We start from the raw sequence: 12925 nt of genomic DNA on the forward strand, positions 1-12925 counted from the left end.
ACACACACACACACAGAAACAGTGCCCCTGCTCAGTCCTACCTGTGTGAGTTGACCTGCAGCACAGGTTTATAAAGCTGAGGGATCTTTCTGTTGATGAGGGGCTGCAGCGCCTCCTTCAGTCGGTGATAATTCCTCTCCAGCTCCCTCTGGTACTCCTTCTGGTCTGGACCAATCAGGCTCTTGTTCTTACGCAGGGCATCTTCACACCTTTGACAGAGAAGTCGGTCAAATACTGGCGTGTATATTCTATACTACGCTGCCTCCTTTTTATAGGGGCAGCAGTTTGATGCCAAAAACCTTCTTGTGTCTCCCGGACACATTTCCAACATATTGTATCAGTTCACAGGTACGTGATTCATCATCCACAATCCATACCTCTTTGTGAAGTCTTTGAAGCAGAGCCGTAGCTTATTGTGGTGTCTGTATAGCTTTGGGTCACTGGGAATCTCTGACAAGAACACTTGAGCCACCTCCAAAGGACCCTGAGGAAAGCATATTATATGATTATTCATCTACAGCTTTACTTATTTATTACATTACATTAATGTAGCTAATAATTTTATTCAAAGCAACTTCAAGTGCATTCAACCATGTGGATGTAACCCAATCATTGCAAGAATCACGCAAAGTACATCAAATATGCTGAATTGCTACATTTAGAACAATAATAAAACAAGAGATCAACATACCAATGCTCAGAGTTGTATTTCTATCAAATCTATCAATAATACCGCTCATCTTAAAACTTTACCTGGTTGACAGTTGTGCCTACTGATCCCTGTAGGACCATCTGCAGCATCTTTGCATCAGCAGGGTCCTGATGGGTGGCGAAGGCCAGCTCCTGAGTCTTCTTCTGCATGTCCTCTATCGCCACCTCGATGGGTGTGGATATAATCTGGGAAGTGACGAAGAGACAGGCGGTTTTAGTGATCAAGGTGCACAGGTGGTTTGATTAAACAGCTCCCTTTTATTACCACCTTATCTCCAGAATATTGTCCTTCCACAGGCTAAAATAAGCCACTGTATTTGTTTTGCAACAATAACAATAATAAAATCTTTAGTAATGGAGAAACATAACCAGTGACATAAAAAAGGTCAGTTGATTTCTGCTGATTCAACTATTTGCAAACTGTTCACCCACCTCCTCTTTGTGGATGATGTTGATGCGTGTCTTAATGTAAGGGAAAGCGTGGGAGGTGGTGAGGATGGTCTTGCGTTTGAACTGTTCGTGCAGGTCCCCGTGGGCCCGCCCATCCAGAGTGAAGGGCGTGCAATAGACGAAACGCCGCAAGTTGTAGTTCTTGTCAAAGTAAGTGATGCGGTCCTTCATCTCGTACGTGTCGAAGTACGGCTCCACATATGTGATCTGGACGAAGGCCTGCAGAAATACAGAATATATCATGACTGGTCAGACTAAAAGCTTGAATAAAATCACTCTAAACTGATCCATTTCCATCCACTTATCCACTGATGTGGGAACATTGTGCCCAACACAGACCTTATTTGGGTCCAGCTTGCACTTGTCCACTGGGTTGGAGTCCTTAATGACTTCTACCTGGTCCTCTCCAAATCGTTCCCCATAGAAACCCTGAGAATAAACACAGAACTCATTAGTAGCAGTAGACACACATAGCGAAGAGGAAATCATTTTGAGAAACCAGGCTATTACAGGAAAGTCTAGAGAGCCTACATGGTGGTATTTACCTCTAGCCTGTGAGAGATTTCCGCCAGCTTCGTGATGGCAGGCTCTTTGTACACAAACTCCTGCTCGTCTAAGTCGCCAAATTTTGAACCGTAAAATCCGACTCTGAAGTACGTACCAAACATCCTCTTTCCATCCTGCCAGGAGAGGAAGATAAATGTTAACGCTGAGGAAGAATGGTAATTAAATTCATATAAGGGTGTGTTCATTTTTGATCCAAACTTCAAACTCAAAAGGATAGATCATCATCCAAATCAGACATCAGAGATCCAGTGCAAACCCTAAAATCTCACAATGCTTTTTTTCCCTTTTTGCTAAATACTCTAACAGTTAGTGGCAGACTTCAGCTCCAGTTGCGACTGTGTAGTTCACAGGAAGTATAGAAAGGAAGAAAAGGTTGTAGTTTATTCACACATATCACAGCTAAATGAAGTTTCCTCATCTGCACGGCCATCTGCAAGTATACTGTCAGCACTATGGCCACTGTGTTTCAGTCTATACAACTGCATATGAGTGGTTTGAAATAAAATGTCAGTGTCAGAGGAGATCATCAACCTCCAGATTATCATCCACACCTTTACTCAATGGTAACCACAGTCCCACATATTTGCATCCATTGTAGAAGTTTCACTTTTTATGAGCTTGTTCTACACCTTTTCCACCTCTACAAAATACCCAGAGGACGGACAAGTGCAGTGCTTGAGAACAAGAACAAGAAACAACTTCCTTTAAAAATGCTCAGCAGAATATTCATGTCATTAACAAGTATAGTAAGTATAGTACTTCTTCTGACTTCTTCTTTATGCCCACAATTAATGCACATATTTTCTATCTTTTGCCTGTCAAGAGTCATGATAAGAGAAAGAACAAAAGAAACCATGAAACCATTTGTGCTCTGCAGAACAAAAATGGCCATAACTACTTCAAACTGATGCCTGAACCCAACCACCATGCGATATCTTAGGTAGTATTAGTGTTCAGTGACAAGAAAATGGCCATCAAATCCAGAAACTCGGAATTTTGTTCTGCACAGACCACCCAGAAAGCAACTTAACATGAAAGAACTTACTTCAGTCAAAGCACAGAAGGTCTGACGCAAGTGTATGTGAGTGAGTAGGTGTGTATGTGTGTGTATAACATGAGAAAGGGAGACGCTGTGGGTAAGTTGCATAGGTTGGCATCTGACTTCTAGTAAGAGATTATTAAATAAACTCTCTCGTTAACCAAAGTTTATAGCAAACTCTCCTGCAACTACTGATTCAAAAAGAAATGTAAGCAGAAATTTAAGAGGCCCTGAAAACTAAGGAACTTACCACAAGACACAATTAAGTAAAGTGGGAAGGAAGGGTCGGCAACCAGGGAAATCAAAAAGGAGAAAACAGAACAAATTTTAATGAGGATTGGATTCCTCCAGAGAATTACAAAAACAACACAAACTAACACACAATAGCAAAAATATCTCCATTGATTTTAAGAAAGAACATAAATTCATTGTGGAGGATCGAGACCATGCAAACGCAGACAGTTACGAAGACAAAGTGAGAAAACAAAGATCCACCACCTTCAGAAGCACAACATGCACCCTCAGCGTATTTCCAAAAGGAACACGGAGTGCTCTGTCCGTTTCATGCAACAGACTATGAAAACTGGTTAATACTGTTAACAACAGAACAGAATGGATGAAAAAAAATCAAATCAGGGGTCGATTTAGTTTGAACTATTAAAAAAAAAAAAAGGGCAATAATAAGAACTAATCAAAATCAAAAGGGATAATTCAAGTAATCCTGAGATTACTGTGAGCTGAACCCTCTTGGGGGGAAAAAAAACAGACTGCCTCAGGAATTTGGTTCCAGCTTCGACCCAATGCAAGTCTGCAACACCCTGTGTTTTAAAAGGTTTGAATAATGGTATGTGGAAAGAATGACCAATGGCTAGAGGAGGCTAACAGATACCCTTCGAGTAAAAACAGTGCACTGAAATCGAGCCCTGTGGTTGAAGATGAGATGAAGATGAAGTGTGACAGCAGACGGTCAATGAGTGTGTTCTGAACGACACACCAGCAGACAGACAGAAGATGAGGACAAGGAGAGAGCGGATTGTGCAGGTGATGCATTCGCTGAGACTTTTGTCATTAGTGTCACACACTGTGGCTCCCATGCACAGCCTGCCAACACTGTCACGTTATAAAAACAAGCTCCTCTTGCACATTAAGAGGAGGGAGGAGAGAGGAAAAACGGTGAAGGTGTTGCTGCTTACACAGCATGTGTACCCAACAGGGGCAGACAGTTGACATTGTCTGCAGATGTTAATGGATTGGATGTATGTAACAAAGCAAAGAGAGCAACTGAATGCCCACGGCTAGCAAATAAAAAAAGATGAGTGTAAATAAAAATAACACAAAAAGATAAACAACATGAGCAGGGCCAAGCAGGAACCGTTTAGCCACCTACCTCCCAGCCAGTACTCTGTGTGACAAAGAGAATACAGGAGAGTGAACGACAACACATACAGCAAGGAGAACTGACTCCTTGGAAACTAATCCAGGTTACTAGCTATCGAGCTGGAGAACAGAGCAACTAAAATTACAAAAAAAATAACTTTTTTCAAGCAAACAAAGATAATTGTGTTGGCTTTGTGAGAGCAGTTGCTCTGCACACCAGACGACTGTAACCTCGCCCACACTGTAACTTGACATCGTCATTATGAGTCACACAACTGGCCTTTAGGAAAAACAACAACAGGAGTTTCTTCCCACACCTCATGCATCCTCTGTTTCATACTATAATATAATAAAGCATGCAAGGTATCAATAAATAAATTGGAATTAAAATGCCAAAAATAAAACCATGCAAAGTTGTGTCTGTGTGATGGCTGGACAACATGACTACATATCCAGAATATTTCCCAGTTGTGTTTGGTGTCGTTACTTGTAGACGAAAATCTTTGCTCCTAGTAGCACAACCAAGGTTTTTTGTCCCATTTTTCTATTATAAAATCCTGCGTGAAGAAACTTTAACCCTCTACAGTGCCAGATACACTAGTGACAGATGTAATAAGTGTGACTAATGTGCATCTGTGCAAAGCATTCATGTGACTGTGAGGTTTTGAGGTGTTCATTGACAGATGATGTTGGAACATGTTATTCTTGATCCACATTACTGAATTTACACAAGAACAAAGGAAACAATTTCTAAAACCTAATCTAACCCAGATGTTATCTTTTCATTGACGGTGGAAATAAAAAAGAAAATCTGACTCACACTTAAATAAAAAATACTTTTCTCTTTTGGTTCTTGTATAAATCCAGTCAGCTTCCCACCTCAAGCTACTGGAGCCTAGTGTGGAAAGAAATCAAGACTGTGTGTGTGTGTGTGTGTGTTTGTTTGTTTGTGTTTACCTGATGTACAATTTTGCCAAATGCTTCCTGTAGTTTACCATGAATGGTGGCTAGCTTCTTAGCGTCCCTGTTGGCTTCGTGGATAGGGATCAGTACCTTGTACACTTCATTTACGGCCTCATACATGCCCGCCTGAAAGGAAATGGAAACAAATGTTAGTATGACACTGTCAGTCATCCACAAATACCAACACTCAGCCTAAACATAGAGATTTTAATACTGTGTGTGTTAACAATGAATAAGACCCATAGTAAAACGCCTTCTTCTTTTTTAGGTGAGAGAAAGAGGAAGTCACCTGCAGTTCATCCAATCACACCTCTATCCCTCTACATTTCTCACCATGGAGAATGAGGCAGCAGCCTGCTCCAGGAGTCCCACGAGGCCGATCTCAGTGAAGTATTTCCCTGAGCAAATGCCCTCCTCATCTGGTGACACCACATCATCAGAGACCGCAGATTCTTCCAGCACGTTGGAAGAAATATTCTGTGAACATACACAAATACAAGAAAAACAATACAAGCACACGCATCAGCAGACATTCTATTGCCAGAAGATAGGCATATGCACACACGTTAAGTGTATCCAGTACTCTCCTTACCTGGAAGGTGACACAGCCTACAGGCAGATACTTGCGGTCCTCCAGCATGCTCAGGTATTCTGCGACCAGAGCAGCGCTGTGCACCAGACACTGAGCAGCCTCAGCGTGGTTGTTTCTCTCAGAGTGTTTTCCAGCCATGTTCTGAAGCCAAGTCAGCCGCAGGTCTGGTGACGTCTGATAACCCTTTGCAATCCTGGAGATGGTCACAAATGAAAATATAAAAAACACATTACATGAAAGCACACAAACAACAAGATAATGATGATCACAGTGTAGAAATACATTTGTAATCAATCGAAAGATGTTTGCTTGAGTGTGCATGTATTCTGTACCTGTACATGAGATCTATCAGCATCTCAGGGTCTTCCTGGTGCTCCTTCATCTTGACTGTGTCAGACAGGATCATGTGCAGGTTAAACACAAGGTCCTGGACCTGGAAACAAAAAGAAGTGTAGTGGAGTACATGAGTAAAATGATTCAGTGATTCAATTCAGTAAATCTAGTTGTCAGTCAGTCAACAGTCTCTCACACTGTAATAAACGTAAACTAAACAATTTGACAGATAACTCCGTACCTGGTCTGGGAACGTGGTCTCCCTCAGCTCCAGGTCCTCCTCTGCATAGGTGAGGATGGTCTTAAGAGAGCGACGCAGAAACTCCTCGTTAAAATTCTGAGACGTTCCCACCAGCGATGAAAGAGACATGGTGACTTGCATCTTCACTCTTGCAAAGTTCTGAAAGTGCAACCACAAGAAGAAGAAAGTCAGTGGTTCTGGCTATCATGTGACAGATACAGTCTGCGAAGGAAGCACTCTGAAGAGCAGATCCCTTCTAGCTATGAAGTCATTTTCAAAAAAGTCTGTGTGAGTCTGCCTGTTCTATAACAAAGGAAATGATGCATTCACCAGTAATTGAGCGTAAATTGGATAGCTGATTGCAGTGTTTAGTTTTGTACTAAATTGCGTGATGTAAAGTGAAAGAAAAATAGGAATAAACAAATATGATAATCGAGAACTAGCCAATAAGCAGTAATTTAGTTCCTTATAATAACTGATGTAATTATATATATAATTATAGCAGCGCTTTTTGAAGTAATCAAATCATTTTGAACATTCTGTTCTCTAAATAAGAAGGTCTTTCAAAGCATGTGGTTTCACAAGGCTTATTAACATGTGAGGTTCAATTAAAGGTCATTTCTGGAGGCATGAGGGGTTCAGGCAACAATACTTTTAACTGTCACTACTGATACATCGTTGTAGCTCCATAAAAGCTACACTCCAGCGGTTCTTTAACATTTACAACCCATTATACCAGGTTCATGAACAAATGTTGCTATTAAACTAATAAAAAAAACCTTTTAGGTTGTAAACCTTTAGTTTTTCTTGTTTATTGTACTCACATTGCCAATCTCAAAGTTTTGCCTCATGAGCAGGTAGAGGGAGGCGCTGGCATGGGCCCTGATGGTACTTATGCTGCTGCTGCAGCTCCTCAACAATCGCAAACACAGGTCAGCACACTGCTCCGTTTCCTCCTCGAACAGCAGTTCAGGAAACTACAAAGGCAGAACAAAATGACACAATACAGTACAAGTAGGAAGTCCTGAAATAAATGGTGAGGATAACCTGATTTTAAGCACTTTAATAAAATTCCAGTAGTCTAACCTTAGACACCAGCGCCCTCTGTGTGGCAAAACAATGCTGGAGGTAGAGGGCGCTTTGGTTGCATGCCATGCTGTGGAGCAACACCTTCAGCACCCCGCCCAGGATACTCTCCTTCGACTCCGTCACTGATACCGTCTGGAGAGAGGGGGACACATACAATTGTTATAGAAGCATGGCGGGGTATATATGTGTTGTGTGTGTTGGACTACATCATTTGAATGATTTTGGTATTTTGAGTACATCCATGCATGTTTGCATTCCGCATGGGTAAATGTAGAAATTCATGTTCATTTACCTGTACAATGATCTCCAGAGTATCAAGAATAATTATGTTGGCCTCCGTCGCAAGGTTACCATCAATAAGTGCTTCATGTTCCAGCTCTGCTCTGGTCCTACAACCAAAAATCCAGAGAACACTGTCACAAAATGATTACCACCCCCAAAGTACGATGTCAATGATGTATCATTGAATGTTGCAGGAGCTTCCAGTCACCACATTCAAACCATTGTCCATAGTCATGAACAATAAAGGAATCTTAGTGTGGAGGAAAAAGATATATGCTGAGAAGAACGTCAGACAATTTTCTTGTTTTCATAAACTTTGATTGAACATATCTTCATACAACAACAGCACAAAGTTTAGAAACCAGTTTGTCTCTTAGTTTTACTCATATTCAAACTAATTTTATACTCTAAGATGATCTTAACCTGCATGTAACAATCTATTAAAATGAACCACAGAAACAATGCAAGCTGATCCACATGTAGACAATTCATCTTACATTATATACATTATTATTAATACATTCCCTCACATGAGGGTTAAGAGGTTTGAAGGCCTTAAGGTTAACTGTTCTTCATTATTAAGATGAACAGCAAGGTAGTCCATTCCTGGTTCAAAGGTGGGATACTAGGGCTAAATGTTGTAGTCTACATGTCCTAGGTTTGAAATCATAACAGGACTGGCTTTTAGTGGCAATGTATTTACCTTTCATATTTTTCAAAAGAACAAAGAATCTATGACAAACAAGAGCTATTGCTCTTTTCTGCAGCAGCAACCACAGAGACACACGAGTCAGAACCCCAAAAACAAGAAGCACACTGGTTAAGAAGCAAAACAGACCCACTGCAACCACTACCAACCCCGAGACAGACATTGTTACCAGGACAGAGGGACTGATGGGATGGGGGGTTCAGGGGTCAGAACCAGGATCAGGGGGTCTCTGTTGGTGCATTCATGTGCATTTATGAGCTTAGGAAGTTAAAATGGAGAAGAAATGAATCATAAAATGGGTGCCTCATGAGACTAGAATAAGGAACATGGGTCACCAAAACCTAAATTAATTAAGCTAAAAGTTGATCAGGATGAGAATACAAACTAATAAATTCATTTTGTGTCCATTGCAACTGTCTAAATACTCACAAGCATGTGAATACACCATGAATGAGGAACTAAAGCAGGAGGGAATTCAAAGGAGCCAAACAACAAATGTGGACCATACAATACCTGACTGATCTGTGACTCCTACATAAACACACAGCAACGTGAGAGAACAAATGGAAATTAACAGAAAATAAAGGCTGGATCTGAATTTACAAAAGAGCAGAGAAAAATTAATTTCAAATTAAATTTTAAAAAAGCATAGCACTGTATCTTTTGTCGCCATTTGACAAAATAAGTACAGCTCAAGTGGCATAAGATACAAAGAAGTAGTTTTTTTAAGAGTGCATGCAACACATATATCTATAGTTGGTGGGCAAACATAGAAATTTTAACACTAGGTAAACATAAGTAAGTCTGATTCTAACCCTAACCCTTGATGGTTTGTATCTTTAACCACATGGATGATTATCACTTTCATTTTCACACTTTAATTTCACACTTGAACTACACAGTACATAAGGTATTGGTTTGTTCTTCTAAATGATTGGTTGTCCTTATGAAAATGGAAAAGAGCACACGTGGAGCTGAAGATTTAAAGTAGGGATGGACATTTTCCTACACATTTATGGATTATGTTGTGAACATCATTTGAAATAATCTGTGTTCCTGAGAGAAAAAACACAGAACACAGTTTAGTGGATAATAAAGGTCTTGGGATTATCTTTTACGTTTTTTCTGTGCCGTAAAGTAAGAATTAGGAACGTGATTAAGTGTTAGAAAGCGCGTACTTGTCCATCTTTTCGCTGTTTTGTCTCCAATGGGTCATGTCCTTCCTCCATCGAAGGTTCTCCTGACTGCCAAAAGCACTGCCAGATGGACTCCGCTCTACATGGTGGAGAAAGGATTATTTACTTTTTATTAGAGGTGAAAGAGGGATTGTGTACACAGTAAAACGTGACTGAATTTGGCTGAATCTACACTATTCAAAAGGTGAAGTTGTATCCATGTGTTGTCTATAATGCAGAATATGGTCTGCATTTCACTGGTTTTTTTGTCAAAGCCACACAATCTGTTACTTAGTTTGGAGTTTTTTGTTACAGCTGTATTTGCATTTGTTTATTTGTGGTTCTGTGTGTGCCCTCAAGATATGCAGTTGTTTGAGTGCATGTGTGAGCACAAAAACCATGTGACCCCACCTAGCTGTCCCCGGCTCCGTCGCACCATCTCCTGTCTGGCCCCGATGCTGCCCAGTATGGCCTCCTCCAGCTTGGCCTTCATGTCTTTGGACTTCTTAAAGGTCAGGCTGTTCATTCGTTCAAACGCCTTCTTCCCCTGCATGGTGAACACAACATGGGCCTTGTATCCATGAGGCAGAGGGTGAGTGAACGGACAGAGAAAACAGCGGGGAAGTTATTTGCAGCACAGCACTCAGCAAGCAAAGCAGGTTAGTAGTATATAAGGAAATGTGCAAGCCAAAAAAGCAAAGAGCAAAGAGCACAGCATAAACAGCTTGAAATACAGAGACAGAAATAGATGAGTGTAGCATTCAAAGAAGCAAGTTGTCTGCTTTAATTGTATCACTATATTGAGTAGCCAAAGCATATTAACCGCAGAGAAGCTTATGTTCTGTATGGAAGAGGATAATGCCTTCAACAGAAGATTAAAAGTTATTGCTGATGATGACTGACATCTGTGAGTACCAGTATTTTGTTTCTTGTTTCTTTTCTACAACTGTGCACCCAAGTGATGAAGATTTGGAGCTGTGTGCGCTGCTACTTTTCATCATGTTTGAACTTGCTTTTTTTGTTTTCTGTGTGGTAACGTTTTTCTGGTTAGAATTTTCTATTTGTTTACTCCTCTTATGAAGGCAGATATGAGTAAAGTGTTAAATTAAAAAATATCAGCTGGACAAATTCCTTATTTGTGGGATATAAATGTAGAAGAAGGTACAGTGAAGAGGTGGGCATACTCTGTACTGCTGATGCTCTACCCTCTGTATTCCCATGGCAACAATATGGTTAGTGGTTAATCACTCTGACTTGTCAGTTAGTGTGTCTATTCACTATTGATGTTACCTTGTACTCGAAGCAGGAGACGCAGAGGTAGAGGAGATCCAGCAGGCGGTTGAGCTGGGACACAGACAGGTCTGTGAACCACTTCTGTAATACCAGCTCGTCAGCATTCTTCAGCACCCACAGCAGACAGATGAGCAGACTGCGACTTGACTCGGCCGAGAAGCTACCGTGCTGACGACTTGCCTGGAAAGATGGACCAGGTGGATTGATGAAGGACAGAACACAGTGGGACAAAAACAATACAAAGAGGTATGATAAGAAACAGAGACTTACCTGCGAGTTGAGCAAAAAGCTGCTTGGTCGGGACATCGGGGAGGGGGTGGATGTGCCTGCTATCGCCATGGCGACAGTCTGGTTGATCAGACTGTTACCCTCTCCCTCTGCCTCTTCTCCACTGCCGCCCATCGCTGCCCCCTGGGGACCGCCTGGCCGACCCCACTGGTTATGGGACTCTAGTGACAAAAAAATGAGACAAAAGAAAATTAACCAGTTAATTGGGTCAGAGACAATATAGTAATAAGAAGATTTGGACTAAAGGTCTTAGTGGGGTGTAGGACCACGAGCTCTGTGGATGTTATCAAGACAGAAAGACTAGGGGTCAAAATTATTGAATGGGAAAACCTCTACTGACCAATCCCACCGCATTTGGAAACATGACAGTTACTGTTTGCATACCCTGTCTGTCTGTACTCTGAATAGTAATGCATTTAAAGTAAATTTAAACTTAACTGAGGAGTTGTTAATATGATTTGGTTCAATTTTAGAAACGATCATTTCAAAAAAGTAGAACCAGTCTCAACTTTTATTGAGACAAAACTTTATGACATGAGCTTAACTGACTCTGGAACTATTGCTAATATAAACATTTATGAATGGTCATTTGAATACAAGGCAGGGCCTAGGGAAGAAAGGTTTGCCATAGGGTAGGTAGGGGGTTAAAGGAGAGATAATGTACGAGAGATGAACTGAGGTTAGAGATCAGCTGGTACAGTATGTTATGTTAGGGTGCAACATCCTTTGCAGGTCAAATGATAACGTTTTGAGTTTCAAAGGATATGCTCTTAAAGGTCACAAAGTAACTTTAGGTTATTTGGGATTTCACCAGCCTTATTGCCACAATGTTGCATGACTCATTCTCAACTGTTTCAATTAAGGGACATCTGAAAAGAGTGCTGCTGACTGGACAGTGGGAAGAAACCAGTTGACTACAACAGAAGACATGTTTGACAGTTGGAGTGAAACAATAAAAAAAATGGTGCCAAACGAAACTACTATATTTTCAAAGTTAGTCCTAATCTTTACCTGTAAAGTCATGCAGCTGTGGTAGTGTTTCCATGACGATGCCAATGAGAGGCAGGTAGAGCATGGCGACTCGGGCCTTGACCTCAGGATCGGCATAGCGAGGGTCAGAGTCATGGCTGGACAGGAGGTTATGAACGACACTTACCACTTTCTTATGTAGTCCAAACATCCTACGGTGAAAAAACAAACAAAAAAGGGAACAAAAACATACATTATTTCATTTAAAGTGTAAAAAGCACAATGGGTGAGATAACAAGAGACATTACTCGCATTAAGGTAATAATAATAACCATAACTCACTCCCATGCTTATACAGGCTTATCTCTCGCCAACAGTAACAGAGACTCTAACCTGAAAATATCACTTTCCTTTCTCTATAACACTTGACAGTTTATTGGCTAGACACCCAGCACACACAGACAATGACACCCATCCATAAAGATAACAGGTGAAGACCTTCCATTATCATTCATTAATCCCTGAAACTCCATAATTTTGATCATTCAAGTCGCCCTCCCTCACAATCTTTGTAAGTGTAGCAAGTGTGCATCCAAAGCATACTCACCCCTCATTTTCTGGGTCGAGTATAACAGACAGTTCAGATAGTACCAGTCCAGCTAGATAGTGTTGCTCTCTGAAGGGGACAGACAACTCAAACATGTTGGCTATCTTTTGGTCTTGGACATGTGTGGAGAACCCAGAGCTCTGTGGGAGAGAGAACACAGAACATCCCAAGATTAATTTAATTAATTAATTAATTAATTATATTTTTAATTAGTATAGGACTTGAAGATGTGTTATGTTT

At 40.8% G+C, this 12925-nt stretch overlaps 1 protein-coding gene across 13 annotated transcripts in view; it reads right to left on the reverse strand.

Annotated features, from left to right (window-relative positions):
* dock7 (dedicator of cytokinesis 7) overlaps positions 1 to 12925 on the reverse strand; it is a 44430-nt gene that overhangs the window by 1498 nt on the left and 30007 nt on the right. For 5 of the 13 annotated variants that reach the window (XM_035652659.1, XM_035652662.1, XM_035652660.1 and 2 more), the window contains 21 exons: positions 12686 to 12825; positions 12121 to 12290; positions 11092 to 11270; positions 10819 to 11001; positions 9940 to 10075; positions 9532 to 9628; positions 7655 to 7751; positions 7360 to 7494; positions 7098 to 7250; positions 6274 to 6432; positions 6032 to 6132; positions 5700 to 5892; positions 5441 to 5584; positions 5102 to 5233; positions 4155 to 4169; positions 1707 to 1832; positions 1501 to 1590; positions 1144 to 1380; positions 754 to 897; positions 378 to 484; positions 42 to 209 (listed from right to left, as the gene is read on the reverse strand). In XM_035652659.1, the coding sequence (XP_035508552.1) occupies positions 42 to 209; positions 378 to 484; positions 754 to 897; positions 1144 to 1380; positions 1501 to 1590; positions 1707 to 1832; positions 4155 to 4169; positions 5102 to 5233; positions 5441 to 5584; positions 5700 to 5892; positions 6032 to 6132; positions 6274 to 6432; positions 7098 to 7250; positions 7360 to 7494; positions 7655 to 7751; positions 9532 to 9628; positions 9940 to 10075; positions 10819 to 11001; positions 11092 to 11270; positions 12121 to 12290; positions 12686 to 12825 (2906 nt within the window). Of the gene's footprint in view, positions 1 to 41; positions 210 to 377; positions 485 to 753; positions 898 to 1143; positions 1381 to 1500; positions 1591 to 1706; positions 1842 to 4154; positions 4170 to 5101; positions 5234 to 5440; positions 5585 to 5699; positions 5893 to 6031; positions 6133 to 6273; positions 6433 to 7097; positions 7251 to 7359; positions 7495 to 7654; positions 7752 to 8866; positions 8885 to 9531; positions 9629 to 9939; positions 10076 to 10818; positions 11002 to 11091; positions 11271 to 12120; positions 12291 to 12685; positions 12826 to 12925 lie in introns of all 13 variants that reach the window. The other 8 variants (XM_035652661.1, XM_035652663.1, XM_035652654.1 and 5 more) reach the window with 3 other exon arrangements.

The sequence above is a fragment of the Morone saxatilis genome, unplaced genomic scaffold, assembly GCF_004916995.1.
Source record: "Morone saxatilis isolate NCDOM2014 unplaced genomic scaffold, NCSU_SB_2.0 Contig12, whole genome shotgun sequence".
Classification (NCBI taxonomy): domain Eukaryota; kingdom Metazoa; phylum Chordata; class Actinopteri; family Moronidae; genus Morone; species Morone saxatilis.